The following is a 19339-nucleotide window of genomic DNA, read 5'->3' on the forward strand; positions in this document are numbered from 1 at the left end:
ATTGAGTAATTAATATTTGGGTTTCAACATACTACCCAAATCCCAAATTCCATCACAAACGCCGGCTCCATGAGAATAATGTTTTAACGATGGCCATCCACGAGGTGTTCGAACGATTGTTCCCAGTATCGATAGCGCAAGCAGAATTCGGTAACCATGTAATGCAATTTGAGTAAATTTTTCCAATGGTAATTGATCTAATTAATTTTCTTCCTTATAGCTTCAAGAAATATGGGTGATTAAAAATAATGACTCGTGAATTTGTGTTTAGAGTTGTTGCGGTTTAGGGATGCTAGCGGTGTGTTCTCATCCATACTAGCAAAAACATCGACAGAAATGATGTCGTCGTGTGAGTATGTTAACATAATTAGGTAATTGCGTTTTTCGTTTAAACTTGAAACTAAAACAAGCTCCTCATGGATGTATAGGTGAGTGGTGGGCGATGTACGGAGTCGACATGCCCGCACTGCAGTTATTGGTAGTCCGTGTTCTCGCATAGACTGTATCCCCTTCACCATGCGAGAGGAATTGGAGCACATGGTCACTCATACACACCAGCAAGAGGAACAGGTTGGCATATGAGAAGTTGCAAAAGCTTGTTTACTGCCACAATATGAGGTTAAGAGAGAGGCGGTTGCGGGTAGACCGAGACATGGAGGAAAATCATGACCTGCTCGACCTGTTGTCTATAAGTACCATGGCACATATAGGTGACGATGATGAGGACCCACTTTATGAGTGGGTCAAATCAGCTGATTTAGATGATGCGGAGGGAGGCCCTACTCCACAGGTAGCCGAGGGAGCAACGTCTTTTAGTATCGATGTTGATTAGGTAGTAAGCCAACAGAGGGCAGATACAGACTCCTTTGATCCTTTTGTGAGGAGTTCGACCCGTTCTGATGAAGGTGAGAAAGCATCTTCACGGCCCCCTCCCCATCATCAAGTCATAATGAGTAATGATGATGAGACTCAACCCTCACTCGACACTAGTCGACGACGACAACGATAACGGTGATGAGGGAGGGGACAGAGGCACCGACGCTAGTATAAGTGAACTAGTGGGGGTGGAGGTGGCAGTGGTGGGGGATACATGGCGGGTCGGAGCCAACAATCCTTTGACCAGTTCACTGAAGAGCATAGTTTTGACCATGCCACTCAGGACGGGGACCATGGATTTCGTCCACCATCTAGGGTGAGAGCATAAGAGCCCACATATATGTTCGATTGTCATTCGAAGAAAGCTGGACGCGTCGCGGCTAATGCTCTCATACGCAGCTTGTCATCTATGGACATAAGTTCAGAGCAGGGGAGCTCCACCTCCATCCCGCCTTATGCTCATGGGGGATATCACGGGTATGGGCATGACAATTCTGACATTCAGTCACACTCATCTACCCATGAGTACAGGCAGCCGGCAGATAGTTCTTCAAGTCATGACCCTTTGACAGGAGGATATTCGGGGTACCGTATGACTGGCAGCAATACTATCAAGGAGTCGGGGTTGGACTTGATCTGTTCCCTTAGCAACCTACTTAGCAAATGCCGTCATTGTATGTCATGCAATACCCATGTCTAGGCATACTCGTACAGTTCGGGGAGGACAACTATCAGAGATACATAAGTTCCCCAATTGGTACGAGCAAAAGATGACCTAGGAACAATACGACCAACATGTTAGGCAACAATATCACTCTCAACTGCAACGGGATCTGGACAATAATTCGAGCCACCTCGTCAGTCTATGTGGGGATGAAATATGGCCAGAAATGTGTATTTTTTTGAATTCATTTACTTTTACATGTCTTAATTATTGTAATCTTGCATTTGTATTATATAAACTCATTTTGGTTACTATTTGAGTGATTTCTTACGACAATGCATGCCTTTTGGCCCTCATTAAATGGAAACCTATTATTTAATGCATTCTTTTTGTAATTTTTTAATTCCTGAATATGTAAATATGTGTATTTAGGCATGTCCTGAAGTTTCATTGAAAAATTCCACCATTTCTCCACGTTTCCTCTTTTTTCCCCGCATTTCTGGTTATCGTCGATATTATCGGCGATAACAATATTATATCTTTATCTCCGGCCAGCGAAACTTGTAGCGATACTGACAACTCGAACACTGATCCTTATAAACAGAACTCATAGTTGTTCCCAGGTAACATGTTAGTGGGTGTTGTCCTGACCATGGGCTCACCTCAATGTATGTGCTATATATCGAAACCATATATTAGTTTTCTTAGATCATTCTGAGGCATGGTCCCAATAATGAAGCAGATCCAAATCTCTAGTCGACCATACCATAGGAAAGAGTGGTGATTGAACACCCACCATTAAAAACTTCACAAGGACCACAAAAGTTCTAGATCAAGATATTTATGTTTTCCCTTCACACACGTCTATGTGACCTAATCGACATGGGTTTGATGGCAAATAAACAAGACAGAGGGCCCTAAGAAATTTCTAATGGTGGGCATTCAATCATCACTGTTTCCTGTGATGTGGTCCACCTGAGGTTTAGATCTGCCTCATTTTTAGGCTCATGCCCTAATATTAGCTCACAAAATGGATGAACGGAGTGGATAAAACACATACATCACAGTGGGGCTAATAGAGTTATGATGTAAAGGCTACACGTGTAAAAATATACAAAGTTATGAGCTAAAGCCCACACGTGTAAGAATATACAAAGTTATGATCTAAAAAATTACGGATGGATTAAAATCATGTAATTGTGATGATCTTTAAGTTATTTATTCATCTAAAATGGAGTCCATCAATGGTGTGCCCCTTTCACCAATGCACTTTGACCATAACTGAAGGCCGCACATGTAGAAACACATGTAGAAATTGAAAATTTAAATATAAAGTGTATATCTTTGGGACAACTATTGTCTACTTGCCGCCTTATACAATCAATTCATGTTACTACATGTGATAAACATAAAAAATCTAAACAATTCATCTATTTGGCTTTATTTAGTGGAGAGAGTATTAAAATTTTATTGGATTGGGCAAAGGTGTGACAAATTTGAAAACATGATAATAACAGCTTTGGTCTCATACTCTACAAAAGGTAGAATTTGGTTAATAGGGGCAAATATGACAAATTTGCAATTTTCAGACATTTGTAGCTTTTGTTTACCAAACAAGTTTTATGAAAAAGTGCTTATTTTCAGATAAATTACCAAACAGATTTTCCAATACTTAAATAAGCACTAAAATTCAGCACTTTATGTTTTAACACTTAAATTAATTTTAGGACCTTATTTTCAGTTTATCAAATGGCACCGAAGCATAGATCTAAATTTTTTGAACACAGATCTACAATTTATATGTTGTAACGTTATTTTTAATGTAGTTTTGCCTCTTTTTTTGGGCAATTTTTAAAATTTCTTTCTTATTTTTCTTCAACAATGAGATTGGGGAAATGAGTAATTAGCATTATTTGAACATAGATTTGCTATAAATGAGCTGTAATCTTATTTTTTATTTTCATTATTGGCCTGTAAGTTTTTCTTCTTTATCCTTTTTTTCTTCAAGTCAGTTTTTTGTAGAGCTTATTCGGATGTAGTGTCTTGGATAGATTGTATTTCAAGTTGAGTGTATTGGGGTTCTCAGCCATTTTGGCCTCTTTGTTTTTCCTTGTCTTTTCTCCAGTGTAAATCTCTTGTTTATGCCTTATCAATAAAATCATCACCTTTCAAAATAAATAAATAAATAATAAATAAAAGAAGAACTGAGATTCATCTGAACATTGCTTTATTTGGAGCCATCTAGATGTTGTGACTGGTCTCAGACTATGATTGCATGGCTCCATTTCTCATTTTTTGATGGTCCATGTTCTAATTTAAGATGACTAGGTAGTGCTATTTGTTCCACCTTCTGGGAGATTTCTGTCTTGCGTGTTTTTTCCCCCTTGTAAACACCGATCTGTTGTATTGGCTAGTTTAATTCACAAGGATGCTTGAAAACTCTGAAACCTTTCTCAACTCAATGATGAACTAGATCTGGTCAACTTGAACCAATTAGAAATTTAAATATTTATAGTATAAAATTCAGGGATTAACATGTAAATGTGTCAAAAGGTTGAAAAAAACTGTGTAAATAAATGCTGCATTATGAAACTAAAGAATCACAAAATTGTCCTAACTCCGGAACAAACAAATTTTCCCTAGTTACATTGGTTAAATTGCACTTCCAAACAAAGTCAACTCAAAAAGGTGACTTGACTTGAAATTCAACTTAGTTGAGTCCACTCGGCTGAGCTTCTAGTTGATTAGTTGAATTGATGAGGTCTCAAAGTATGGTATGAATACACCCCTCTTTTGTACTGGAACCATGTACTGCAGACTGTTGCCATGCTTATTTTTTCTGTGTTGTATAATGTAAAAAGATAATTGCCATTCATGATGCTTGCAGTGCTGCACTGATTTCTTTGCCTTGCTGATGTAACTGCTTTTCCAGAGACAACAGTGCCTTGGCCTATTTTTTTACAGCGAACTGCTACATACATTTTATCGACTCAGAACATGTGACTACAAGAGTGCTGCTCAACACGTCGACAAGCTGGATGCTGCAATGAAAGATAGCTTGCAGCAAGACCAACGCATTCAAGAGTTGACATCTGAGATTGATGCCATAACTCAAAGTCTCTCCCAGGCTGATCTGCCACGTAGGCAAAAGTCAGCATTGAATGAGAAACTAAGTCAGCTTCAAGAGCAGCTGAAAACTGTTAGTGGACTGAATTTGGCTGGCAAGGAACCATCATATTTTGGAAATGCAAGACAGACATGGGGAAATAATCTAGAATTGGCACCTCCGCCCGTAGATGGAGAATGGTTGCCAAAAAGTGCAGTGTATGCACTGGTTGATTTAATGGTTGTCATATTTGGGCGTCCAAAAGGGCTATTTAAGGAATGTGGGAGACGGATTCAGTCTGGACTGCATGTGATTCAAGGTGGGTGTGTGTATCATTCAGGGCTTATGGTTTTGTTTGCATGGCATTGCCAATCCTTCATGTATTTCCCGATAATTTTAACTGCAGGTTTTGAAGAAATTGATGGAGTCCTAAAAAGTTATCTGGTTTACATAACCATCCATCATTTTCTGCAAATCCAGCAGCTAAGATAATCTGACAGCCACCAATTTTTTGTTACAATCATCTGTCATCTCCATGGTGGGGCCCTCTTGGCGAGCAGCTAGGACCTTGCACAACGTCAGGTCTGAGGGTAAGGTGATCTGAGCAAGGTTAACAAAACTCGTATTTCTGCCCTTTGGCTGTCTGGCTTGCTTTAACTGACAAGCTAGGGCAACACTGCTTGACTGAATTTAACTCAATACTAATGTAAATGTATAATTTACTGTCACAACCGGGCATGCAAGTCTTTTCTGTCTCTAATGTTTAAAGTACATTTTGTATTCTAAGAGTTTGACCAGGACTTGGGTGTAAATTTGTGTTTCATAGCTTTCCAGATTATTGGAAAGAATCGATTTGGCCTGGTTCTTTATCGGGGAGCGGATTAAGTTTTACCTGGGTAACACCTTAGTGGGTGTTACCCTTACTGTGTGGGGCCAACCTTGATGAACTTTTTGTATATCCACACCGCCCATCCATTTTTTCAGCTCATTTTAGGATGTCTTCCCAAAAATTAAACATATCCAAATCTCCGGTGGATCACAACACTGGAAAAAGTGGTGAATGATCATTAAAAACCTTTTTGTAGGGCACAAAAGTTTGGGATCAAGCTGATCTTTGTATTGTCTCTTCATCTAGGTCTGTTTGTACCTTATCAACAGGTTGGATGGCAGAAACATTTTGGATCTGGTTACAGTGGGCTCTGGGAAGTTTTTAATGGTGGGAGTTCATTCACCACTGTTTCCTGTGGTGTGGTCTACCTGATATTTGAAACAATGTCCTAAAACGGGCTGGAAAAACGGATGGACAGCGTGGACATACAATATATCATCAAGGTGGGCCCTGTGGATATTTGGAACTACATCCTAACACCTAATCTGCTCCCCTCTTTATCTAGTTAGTGAAGAACATTGATTTCTGTAGCAAAAAAGATATGACTTGTTAATTCACCTGTGGATTTAATGATCATCTGTGGATAAGAAGGCTAAATTATTGGTTTATGTGCAGATGAACTAGTGAAGCTTGGAATTACTGATGGCATTAGAGGTGAGCTTTTGTCATTATTAGATGTTATAATTGCACATGTAGTTTGTTTATGAAGAATGTCTCATTCATTTCCCCATTACTGGTGTTTCCTACTTATTGTGCTTCTATGAAGGCTACTCAATATAATTCAATTTCCAAATATCATTTGGCATATGTACTTGATAAATATCTAATGGGATAATGGTAACTAATCCCTTTTGGTTTCTGGCAATTGTAAACACCTTCCCCCTGGTTTTGAAATTATAAACGCCTGCCCTTTGGTTTGCAGATCCTATGTAGATTCCCCACCAAACAAACTTCCTTCTATTTTAGCCATTATGGTTTTCTAATGACTATTATACCCCTTTCTGTAGTTTGAAAAAGGCAAACTTAGCTATGCCTCCATCCAAGGTAGGGCTCGCAAGTGCCTGCATCTCTCTAAGGTGGGCCTACGCATGCTTGTATGTATGTCTAAGGTGAGGCCCACATGTGCTTGTGTGTCCGTCCTAGATGGGGCCCTTAGTGGCTGTGCATCTGTTGAAGGTAGGGCCCACACGTGCCTGTGCACCAATGCCAACAAAGGCCCAAATCTACCGCTAGATCTACCAATATGGTGAGTCCCATCATATTAATGGCCCCAACAGTTTTGTAATGGCTGTAACAACTGTTATGTAACGGTAACGGTGGTAATTGTTACGAGTTACAAGGCCATAATGGCTGTTACGAAAAAAAAAATGGTCTATAACAGCCATCACGGGGCTGATACTTTTTTTTTTTTTTTTTTTTCAATTAAAAAAAATGCCTTAACGGCTGTTAGGGGGCTATATTGTGATGGTAACAGCAGTGACCATTACAGTCACCATTACTTTTATGGAGTACCTTGCGGCCAATCTCATATGTTCCCTATGATCTGACCCACCTGTGTTTGGGTTGGGGCTGATTTTGTTATAATAGGCGAAATGTGAGGGTCTAACCTCACGGATGGTTGGATTTTGAACCTACATCACATTGGGCTTGACACACTGTGTTATAGAATAAGCTGTACAAAAGTTGTAAAGAAACCTCTTTTTCTTTTTCTTTTTCTTTTTTTAATTTTTAGTAGGAAAACTTTGATACTCTGGCGGAGTATGATGGATGATATGTAGGAACTTTGTACTTATTTAGAAAATGCAAATGTGCATACAAGTCCGATTGAACTGTCCAAATTATGGTTTCTAGTGTATCATGAAACCACGAATCATGTTTATTTGATAATCTGTGTATTGGATAGATGAACATTTATTGAATGGTTGAAAAAAAAAAAACTATCCAATTGTCCCATTTCAAATATAAATATATAACTCGTTGATTCTAATCTGTCTATGTAATAGACTATTAGATAATGCTTGATTGTAATTAACCTATGTAATCATCTATTACATTGCGCTTATGCGAGATTTATACTCTCATTGCAAGTCCCTAGCCTATATAAATGAAGCTTGCGTCAGGTTGCCAGTCCCTGTAACCGACACACTGCATCAAAACCCGGGTGTAGTGACAAATGGGAAAGGGTTGGCTAGGGTGTCCCCTGGAAGCAACGCGCTGCAACAACGCTCGATTGCTATGAGAAATCGGCAAGGATTTCGGTACCATTCTAGACATGTGTGGTAAAGAAGCTTGTCCAGGAGAATAAGATTCATCTTGCCCCAGGGAATATAGGAACATGACAGGTAAGAGTTTGGAGTATCAGATACAATGAATTGAAGGAGAGTTAACATAGCCAGCGTTCAGAAGACCAAGTGGACAAGGCTAAAACTAAAGAAATTGATAGCTATAAGCTTTGGTATATAGGAAAGGAAAATCATAGAAATGAGGTACGGATAGCGATGGCTAAACATTTAATGGATAAAGTTGTAAATGTTAAGAGAGTAAGTGATAAGATTTTATTAATAAAACTTGTGTTAGGGGAGGAGATAATCAATGCTATAATCTGAAGCGGCAAATTTTATCAGGATGTTGTAGCCAGTTGCTTTGCTGTTGGTTTCTGGTTTCCTCAGTGTTGTCTGAAATGCGTGTCTACTCAAATGGAGAATGTTATTGAAAATATCTAAGTACTCTTGCATAACTTCATGCATGTCAACATCACAGCAATATACATGTCAGCACTTAATCAGAACTCCGGAGACTGGTGTTGTAGCACTCAGCATTCATGTGCCCTTGTGTATGTCTTATTGTTGAAACATTATTCATTTATATGTCTACAATAACTCGTTTAAATAATCAGAACATACCTAAAAATTAGGGAGATTCTGTGGGTTTTTTTTTTTCAAAGGTTCAGATATCTAATTTTGGTTCATGGTTATGTGTTTGCATCTTTTAGTACTATACAAACTAACTTCCAGCCTAATTCCTCCATCAGATTATTCCTAGGGTTATTATTTCTGATACAGTCACAAGGATTGTCAGTTTATATTATCTTCATTACTTTATGTTACTAAGAAAAGATTTAGATCTTTCAACTATATCCATATGCATCCCCTTGTACCTTCACAGTCTCGGAACCTTTTTTTTTTTTTTTTTTCTTTTGAAAAGGTAGATAATTCATGAAATCTTATTTTTGCAGAAGTGGATTTGCAACACTCAGCCATCTGGATGGCAGGTGTTTACTTGATGCTTCTAATGCAGTTCCTGGAAAACAAAGTTGCAGTGGAGCTTACGCGGTCAGAATTTGTTGAAGCACAAGAGGTGATACACCTGCTAATATCAATAACTTCTGTTTATTTTCTTGACTTCATTTAATTTTCTAGAAATATTCTATAGCTATTAACATGAGGATAAAATGGAAAGGTGATTCACAGAACAGTTGCCAACATGATCACTTATAAAACCCACACCATTCATTAGGTGGGCCCACAGTGAACAGTGTCTGGCCCAAAATCAGGCCTGTCCTTTCATCATATGGGCTGCATGTGTACATTGACTTGAAGCATTGGTCTTTTCACCATACCACCCATTCTCTCAAACATGTGGCCCAAGTGATAAGTTCCTCAAAAGCTTTGTACATTAGAATATATGAAACAACCTTCTTTTTTTTATGAATATGAAAAGACCATTGTTGAATAGGCGACTTCAATTTAGTTCTACCAATATACTTAATGGCTTGAAATAAGGGTTGAAGATGACAAAGAAGAGGATGTAAAGTAATTGCGATGGAAAGAACGAATCTTTGGGACCATATGGTTTTGTCGAAGTTCTATTCTTAAGCTTCTGGGAACATCATATGATTAGACTTGATAAAGATGGTGAATGAATTTGACAAATGAGATTAAGCAAAGAGTTGAATATGACTTTAGTTTCTTTAGCACCAAAGAAAGGTCCATGTGTGATTTAGGAGGGCTCATCTAAATCCATTAAATTAAGTAGTAACTTGTGTGCCTTCTATTGGAGGTTTGCCAATTGGGTCAAGAAGATTTGTGATATTTGCACCGCCATTCATGTTGTCTTTCTCATTTGCATCGTGAAGGCAAGTTAGATGTGGATTCTTTAGTCATTAAGGGGTTTCTAGACTTGAAGCATTGGTCTTTTCACCATACCACCCATTCTCTCAAACATGTGGCCCAAGTGATAAGTTCCTCAAAATCTTTGTACGTGAGAAGATATGAACAACCTTCTTCTTCTTTTATGAATATGAAAAGATCATTGTTGAATAGGCTTGACTTCAATTTAGTTCTACCAATATACTTTATGGCTTGAAATAAAGGTTGAAGATGACAAAGAAGAGGATATAAAGTAATTGTGATGGAAAGAGCCAAGCTTTGGGACCATATGGTTTTGTCAAAATTCTCTTCTTAAGCTTCTGGGAACATCATATGATTAGACTTGATAAGGATGGTGAATGAATTTGACAAATGAGATTAAGCAAAGAGTTGAATATGACTTTAGTTTCTTTATCACCAAAGAAAGGTCCATGTGTGATTGAGGAGGGCTCATCTAAATCCATTAAATTGAGTAGTAACTTGGGTGCCTTTTATTGGAGGTTTGCCAATTGGGTCAAGAAGATTTGTGATATTTGCACTGCCAGTCATGTTGTCTTTCTCATTTGCATCGTAAGGCAAGTTAAATGTGGATTCTTTAGTCATTAAGGGTTTTCTAGACCCCTACGTGCTAGGCCTCTGTTGTTAGTGTGATGCAACAACTTGAAGAACCTAATTGAATTAAATTTGAGAATATGTACCAATGTAGAACTCCCAATCTTCTCCTAGATGCCACAATTGATGTCGAATGGCTCCAAATTCAGCAAGAACAAAAGGAAAACCATTTAAAGGATGAGTCGCTCCACACAAAATGACGAGGACATTAAGTCACGTACACCCTTACGTACGTATCAGAGGAGGAAGCGGGCTATGCCGATTTCCCTGTGGCTAGGCGAGTACCTGTGATTGTGTTGACGACCCCATGTGCATGTGCGAGCATCTGGAAGACCACACACTAGGAAGACAGTTTGAGGCATTATTTCAAGAATCTTGGAGAAGGAAATTTAGGCTTTAGCAAGTTGTATAGGTGTAGGTGGAGCTTTTGTATCTAGAGGTAAGAGGGATAAGTTAATTTGGAAGGGAGCCTCTACAATCTATATAAGGCAAATTCTTCTTCTTCTTCTTTTTTTTTTTTCCCCTAATGTCTTCACTGTGGTAGTGGAGAATCAATCCACTACCTTAGTAGGTTTTTATCCCTTCCTACATGGAGGCGTTTTGTTGGAGGGCAACCACAAACAACATACTTTGGAGAATCTCTCAAAGCAGCATCAAACTTTTCCAAACATTTAAAAAAAATAAAAAATAAAAAATAAAAAAATTTAAATGTGCAAGTTAAAGAGGACACGATCAATCACTTGTTCTTGCATTGTAAGATGACAAGGCAATTATCGGATTTCTTTCTTAGCTTATTTGTTGTTTTGTACCTCTAAAAAAAAGCTTGTTCAGCTTTTTAAGGGTTTAATGGGGACATCTCGCGCACACGTACGCCCCCCTTACGCACGCACGCAAGGAGGGCCCCACCTTCAATCTGAATCGATGACGACATCCATGGAGGGCCTCCTAGTTAGAGGACTGTGTTTTGGTTCCTTGGGGTGAACCCGATCATCATGTGGATCCCATCATTGGATCACATGATCGTGACTCGCTACCCTAGGTGACCTAGGACTTTGAGTTTTACTTATTACCGTTATTAGGGACATCATGAACGGTTTAGATCGCATTGATTAGTTGTTATTTTTAATTACTTCGTCTTTAAGTAATAGTATACGCACATGGCGCGGCTTTTGGGGTATAGGTTTTTCTTATAAATAGGCAACCTCTTGTAAAGTTTTTTTCATTAAAGATGATTAATAAGATTCTGCGTTTTCCTGCTTCTCTAATTATCTGAGTTGTGGAAACCTAATTAGGCGCGAAACCTTCCCTTCTTCGAAGGGCTAACTATCGTGGTGCGAAGCTACACCCATCCCAAATCGCCCCCATCTCCTACCCTCCATATTCCTCATCTCCTACAGCTATTCTCTCATCAAATCCACCCACGTTTGCAGCTAATCTTTCCCCTACAACAGATTTCCAGAATCTGGCCATGCAGGAGGGCTGAAACTTCAGCAGAGCACCGTGTTCAAACTAATCATCTGTTTGGCCTGAAATTTGGAGGGAAGGTAGCCCATCCTGGCCGATCAGGCCCTAGCTGGCCGATTCCAGATTCTTGGCCCCCACACACGTGCGGGCGGCCATCTACGCACGTGCGGCAGGCCGGTTTGTTGTCCACACGTGCGGGTTGTTCATAGGTTCCCTCTCGTCTCTATTTCACTCCTCTTTCACCTTGTTTCCATAACCCTAATCCTAGATCATCTCAAATCCCCAAGTTCTATTCCACTTTTGAAACCCTAGGTTTTTCCGAATTGAAACGTGAGAATCCCTTGTATTGGGAAATAATCCTTTGCATGTGTGGATGAATCTACTATCCTTTGAGCATTGTTTGGTATATAATTTTTAATTGATTCAGCCTTAACATGTGTAGGCTTGGACCCTCGTAGATTCTCCTTGTTAAATGTTTGACTTTATGTGGGATGTGGAATTATTATGATTGTTTTAAATTATTATGATCTAAAGCTTGAAATCTTGCACATCATATCTAATTTTCATGTCCTGCATGAGGGTTTTTAGAAGTACTATGGTGAAAGTAGTGGGAGGTTAGAAGGAGAGCCTCTAAAAACAAAAAGGAAAATGTTATGGAGAATGCTTTGTCTTCATGTGGAGCATTTGGGGAGAGGGGAAGGATAGGTTTTATAAAAAGGTGCTATGATCAATACCTATATCCCCCATTGCATGAGGGTGAAGAAGGAAGTTAAGGGTAACAATCTTATTAAACTTAATGAGAGATTGGAGGGCGCCTCAGTTGAGAGTGAAGGTAGGAGGCAAAAGGACTCGAAGTTGAAATCTCATCCAAAGGAGTTTTGGAAACTCAATTTTGAAAGGATCTTCTGGAAGGATTGGAACAGTCGGTGTTTTCAGAACAAAGGATCTGCTGTTGAAGAGGTCATTTATTTAGCGAAAATTGTTGTTTCAGAATGGGCATCTTATGAGAAAGCAGTGAAGTCTGCTAATTTTCTTCTTTGTTTATGTCGTAGTGTTGGGTTGTATTCTTTTCCCGCCTTTTGGCGGGCCTCTCAATAAAATTTCAGTTCTCTCTCTCTCGAAAAAAAAAAAAGAAACTTTATTTTGATGGAAGCTGGTTGGCCCTTCCAAACTGGATAGGGTCATTATAAATAAGACTTGAGGGATCAAGGTCTTTTTGTGTGCATGGGTGCGCGCACGTTGTGTGTGGACTGGTGAGATGGGGGACTCTAATGAAGCTTAGGTGAAGGACTCTTAGACAAGGTCTCTGCATTTTTATGGCAATCATGTGGAGGTGGATCATTAAGTGGGCCTCTATCTGTCTACTAGAGATTCAGAACGTAACTGTCTTGATTTCATCTTGGATGAGATTCTATTGCATCCTTTCTAAATATATCATTTAAACATCTAGGAAGGGAAGCCAACAATATAGTGATACTCCAACAAAATGAGTTTCTAAGTCAGAATTTTGTGCAGGGTAATTGTTTCTACTTTCATGGTGTATTTCTTTTGTTTCTAATTGTTTGAGAAAATGACTATTTTTTTTTGTTATCTCTGCGCGCGCGCGCGCACACACACACACATATATATATATATATGTAAAACATATCATATCATATCTATAACTGGGAAGTGTTATTTGTTGCAGGCATTGGTGCAAATGAAAAGTTGGTTCATTCGTTTCCCAACAATCTTACAAGGATGCGAAAGCGTTATTGAAATGCTCAGAGGACAATATGCTCATTCTCTTGGATGCTTTAATGAAGGAGCTTTTCATTTCATTGAAGCAGCAAAGGTTTGCCTCTTTGAGTCTCCGTGCCTTCCCAATTGAATGTGAAAAGGACTGAATCTTAGATCTAATTTGTTTTTCTTTTCCAATTTTTACTATCCAAATGCTAAATTTGAAATGGTTGTTTATTATTACCTTGTCTGAATGTAACATTGGATAACATGGGATCATTTCACAAGGATTCAAGTTTAATAGGTATTCTAAGAGTGCGTTATGGTGAGATCCATACTCAGCATTTGCTTCTTTAGCTGGAGCATATATTTTAAGCAAGTTGACATGGAAAAGGCTTACAATCATGTTGACTGGCACTTCCTAGAAGGATTGCTTGTCATTGATATACTCTTCCATTTTGATCAATGATGCATCAAAAGGATTTTTCATAAGTTCAAGGGGTTTGAGACAATGAATCCACTGTTGTCTCCTTCTTTCTTTTTCTTTTTTTCTTTTTTTTTTCCTATTTAAAATTCCAGATTTTAATGAATTCCCGAGGATCCCCTATCTAGATATTATCAAGTTTTTATATATAAAAAAGTGAAATTCTATAACTAGAATTACCTCTTGATTAATGCTGCCAAAATTGAATGAAGATTCGATGCCGATCCTCCCAAGTAGGTCATTCCCCAATATATCCCAGATACAGGAGAATGATGGGAGCCAACACACCAACGTAGAGTAGGGTTAGGCGGGCGCAAGGGAGCAAAGTAATTCGTACTTTGTCGTAGAATGTGTGGAAGGAGGGACAAGTGGGATCTCTCTCCCCCTCTATTGGTGAGTTCCTAAGGGGCTAGGGACATCCAAGCCCTTCCCAACCCTCTGGGGTATGGTCTATTTATAAGGGGTTAAGGTTACAGGAGAAACCAATATGGTGCTCTACCACCCTATCATTTTTCGTATACCCTACGTCCCTACCTCATCGAAAGTCTATGATCCTACCTTATCCATATAACTAAATTGACCCACTCCCTCTACTATCCGTTGGCATCCACCCTCATCCAATTCTCATTCAACCAAGTAGTGGACTACAAGATCTCAACTGCCAAAATTACCATCAAGTACGATAAAGCATTTTAATGGTTGAAGTAAAAGATCAACAATTGAAAACATTTATAAAACCTTTTGAATGCCAGGTTCGATGAAGAACCACTTGATGAGATACTTACATTGGAGGATCACTTCAAGTTTTTTGACCCAGAGGCCCATTATGCTTGGTCCAAATCAACTTTTCTATATACTAGCTTCGACTAATCCGTAGACCCGAGGACATTATCACTCCCATGTTGGGTAGGTCAAAGGCACCGACTCATCGTCGAGCTCGATTGTGGAAACCTTCCATCCCGACTCATCATCGGCCCCCTCACTCAAAGTGACCAAGTAAGAATAACCACAAGTTCGTCCTTAAACCTGTTGGTTGGTTGTGGACTAATAGTGTATTGAGATCCATGGAAAACAACTATCCCCTTGGCCAGTGGCCATTGTGTCCAAACTCAAGTTCCCAAGGAGAACAGAGGAAACCCTCTCATACATGTTTAAGGTAATTCCACAAATTAATCATAGCATTAATAAAATGTCAACTCGGGACCCATAGTCACCATTATCTACAACCAAGATCATCAATATCAATGGTCACAAAACTAATCATATTCAGTCCAAGGGATTTGAGCCATATCATTAGATGGATTGTGGTCAATGGTATGATTGGAGATCGAAGACTTCCTTGCTTCTATATACGTATAATGAGCACTTTGTTTGGTAATTGAAAACGGTTTGCCATGAAGCTTCCGACAAGTATCAACAAAATGATTCCTTTGCTTACAGCAGTACAAAAGTGTTGTCTTTTACCACGACCTATACCACACCCCTTCATGTCAATGCTAAAATTATTATCTCAACCCAAGGGCCCTTTGGAGACAACAACTTATTTTTCTTTGGTAGGGACCAAAGTTTCCATCACTTTCTTACGTCGTTCGTCTCTAAGGAGAAGGGCAAATGGGTTCAAACTCATGATTCAATCCAGCTAATAGTTCAAATATCCTTTGTTTTCAGTTAACTTTTTCTTTGCTTCAACATCTTTCGAATAAGAAGCTTCGTATAATATTATACAATTGATTTCTCCCCTTGGTGATATCAAGAGTGTTAGTGTATAGTGTATGTGGTTAGTGGCTTTTTTAATGTAAGTGCATGTGCACACTTTCCTCTTCTCCTGCGGTGTACTATATGCTCTTTCTAATAAAACATTGTGTGTTAGGGCATGTTAGCCTAACACAACATTTTTCCCCAAACTCTCCTCTTTCTTCTTCTTCTCTCTCACTCCTCTTTTCTCCACACTATAATCATCAAATCTTTTTCTACTTGGTATTAGAGCTTAGATCCAAGCATTCCGCATCCAACAGGTTGAGAGGCGACACATCACCTTGTTGACGTCAGCAGCCGCACGACTGACGTCAAAGTTGTATGGACGCATGGACTCCTTTTTTTTTCTTCTTTTTTTTTCCTTGGAATTTTTTGGACCTCCTTTCATGGTGTTTTGAGCGAAACAGAGGAATTCGAAAATCGGGCCCCTCATCCTTTTTTCTTTGATCCACCTTAAATTGGTAAGCTTTTCTTTGGTTTTTTTGCTCAAGGTGGACTGAAATCATCCTCCCAAGCTACTTATGGAGGATTTTTTTAAAAAACCTAAGATCCATATTTGAGAGGGTTTTAACCTCAAATGGACGTGCGACTAGGCCGTTTTTCACTCGGATGTGTCAGATCTTACTGGGTTTCTTGTTATTTTGGACGATTGCTATTTGTTTGAGGTTTATCTCCTATTCACTTGAAGGATTGAGTGAGAAAGAGTTGTTTGAATCAATCCTTCTTACTTGGAGTCTCCTTTGGCTGACAAAGGGCCCTCATCTCTTAGCATGGGGTCTCTTGAATCCAACATCTTGCAGATTACCTCCACTAACTTGAATGGTGACATCTCCAATGGGCGCAATGATGGGGACATCACGTGCACACGCACGCCCCCCTACGCACTTATGCAAGTAGGAGGACCCCACTGTCGATATGGATCGATGACGACGTCCAGGGAGGATCTCCTAGCTAGAGGACTGCGTTTTAGTCCCTTGGAGTGGACCCGATCGTCATGTGAATCCCACCATGGGTTCTCATGATCGTGACTCACTATTCTAAACGATCTAGTACTTTGAGTCTTGGTTATTTTTGTTATTAGGAACATTATGGACGGTTTAGATTGCTTTGATTAGTTGTTATTTGTGGTGACTTCATCTCTAAGTAATAGGTTGCACACATGGCACAAGTTTTGGGGTATAGGGTTTTATTATAAATAGACACCCCTCATTGGTTTTTTTTTTCTATGAAAGATTGAATAAAATTTCTACGTTTTTCTGCTTCTCTCTGAGTTGTGAAATCCAATTGGTTGTTAAACCCTCCATTCTTCGAAGGGCTAACTACCGTGGTGCGAAGCCACACCTATCCCGATTCGCCCCCATCTCCTACCATCAATATCCACCATCTCCTACAACCAACCAATCATCAAATCCTTTTGCGGCGATTCTCCCACTACAGCAGAATTTCGGAATATGGCCCTGCAAGAGTGCTGAAACTTCGGCGGAGCACCGTGATCAAAGCGATCATCCGTTTGGCTTGAAACTTGGAGGGAAGGTGGCCCACCCCTGGCCGACCAGGGCCAAGGTGACCTTTTTCTAATTTGTGGGCCCCACACACATGCGGCCCACCACCAACGCATGTGCGTCAGGCGGGTTAGTTGTCCACATGTGCGGAATCGATTCCAGATTCTCTCTTTCCTCTCTTTCGCTCCTCTCTCACCTGATTTCCCTAACCCTAACCCTAGATTGTCCTAAATCCCTATTTCCATGCCCTTTTTAAACCCTAGGATTCCCCGAATTGAAATTCGTAAATCCCTTGGATCGTGGAAATATTTTTGTGTATGTGTGGATGAATTTACTCTCCTTTGAGTATTGTTTGGTCTATAATTTTTATTGATCTAGACCTAACATGTGTAGGCCTAGACCCACATAGATTCCCCTTGATTGAGTGCTTTAACTTTTGTGTGGGATATGGAATTTGTGTAATTGTTTCTGAACTAGTGTGATTTAAAGCCTGAAAATCTTGCATAACATATTTGAATTTCATGTCCTGCATCAAATTTGGTATTAGAGCACAAGGTTTTTTATAGGGGAATGCATTGCACCTTTAGGGTATAGTTTGTGTATGTCCATTGTTTAGAGGTCCATAATTTCTGATATAAGCTGCTGAAATTTCTATTTTCAGAAAGTTAGCAATTCACATTGCTGAAATTTTCTGTTATCCTTTTATTTTGACAGCTATATTACTGAATTTTGGTAGCATCGTGTAGTTTCCCTCATATAGAGTCTCATAGGATCATTTAGTCCCATTTATATGCATATAGTCGTATTAGAAGGTCTTTTAGTTGAGTTAGTGGTTGTATGCCCACACGTACGGGTCGTGGTTTTGGCTTACATCCTACATTAAACATGAAGCAATTGCAATAGTCAATGAACAAGATGGCCCAACAGTTTGAATCTTTGGGTAAGCGCTTGGAACAACGTATAGATCAAGGCTTTAAACAGCTTGATGTGTGTATTACCCAACTAGAGACCTCCGCCAGGGCAAACCCCACTATTGGGGAAGATGCCCAATCTCAGGTAGGTAGTCAGGAGGATAGACCAAGGAATGGAGGTGGCCAAAGAATCGGTTATGTGCACGCACCCGTGCACCCACCCCGTCAGGGACATCAAGACCACTACGATGCGCAACTTCTCAAAAGAGTTAGAGTAGATGCCCCCACGTTTGATGGCTACTTAGACCCTAAAGCTTTTCTAGATTGGTTGGCAGACATTGACCACTATTTTGAGTAGTACAACATGTACAGCCTTGTCGCTAGAGAGTGCACCAGAGGCTAGTGTAAAGTTACTCACCGAGGCAATTCCTGTAGTGGATGAGTTTCGTGATATCTTTCCTGATGATCTACCAGATGAGTTTCCCCCTATGAAGGATATAAAGCACACCAAGACGTGAGATACCGTATAATCTATAGTCGAGTTTGCAGTTAATAGTTCTGTCAATAGGTCCATAGGTCTAAGTCCTTTTGAAGTCGTTACTGGTTATAAGCCTAGGAAGCCTATCGATCTCGTCCCTATGTCACTGTCCCATAGGCCATCAGAGTCTGCAGTGTCCTTTGCGCATCACATTCATTCATTGCACCACGAAATCAGCTGAAAGATCACTACTAGTAATGAACATTACAAATTTTCTGCAGACTAGTATAAACGTTTCAAGGAATTCAATGTAGGGGACTGTGATGGTCCGCATTAGGCCCGAGCGCTGTAATCTGGTAGGAACATGGTATTTTGTCTAGGATGTTGTGTGCTCGCACATCTCAATAAAATGGTATCGCAGAACAAAAGAATCATCATCTTCTTGAAGTCGCTCGCACCCTTCTTGGTATGCACCCACCTAAATATTTTTGGGGTGATGCTCTTATAACTGCTACTTTTCTTATTAATCGTATACCCTCACGTATCTTATCTTAAAAATCTTCATTTACTATGTTGTATCCTTATGATAATCCATTTCCTCTACCACCTAAAGTTTTTGGTTGCACATGCTTTGTTCAAATTTTGTATGGAAGTAATGATAAACTTAGCCCCTGGGCAATTAAATGTGTCTTCTTATGGTACACTCGGAGTTAGAAAAGGTATAAACGTTA

At 39.5% G+C, this 19339-nt stretch overlaps 1 protein-coding gene across 2 annotated transcripts in view; it reads left to right on the top strand.

Annotated features, from left to right (window-relative positions):
* LOC131223773 (sister chromatid cohesion protein SCC4) overlaps positions 1–19339 on the top strand; it is a 97734-nt gene that overhangs the window by 48099 nt on the left and 30296 nt on the right. The window contains exons 5-8 of one of the 2 annotated variants that reach the window (XM_058219268.1): positions 4473–4965; positions 6151–6189; positions 8771–8892; positions 13447–13593. In XM_058219268.1, coding sequence (XP_058075251.1) covers positions 4473–4965; positions 6151–6189; positions 8771–8892; positions 13447–13593 — 801 coding nt within the window. The remainder of the gene's footprint in view (positions 1–4472; positions 4966–6150; positions 6190–8770; positions 8893–13446; positions 13594–19339) is intronic. The other variant, XM_058219269.1, reaches the window with a different exon arrangement.

The sequence above is a fragment of the Magnolia sinica genome, chromosome 13 (genome assembly GCF_029962835.1).
Source record: "Magnolia sinica isolate HGM2019 chromosome 13, MsV1, whole genome shotgun sequence".
NCBI lineage: Eukaryota > Viridiplantae > Streptophyta > Magnoliopsida > Magnoliales > Magnoliaceae > Magnolia > Magnolia sinica.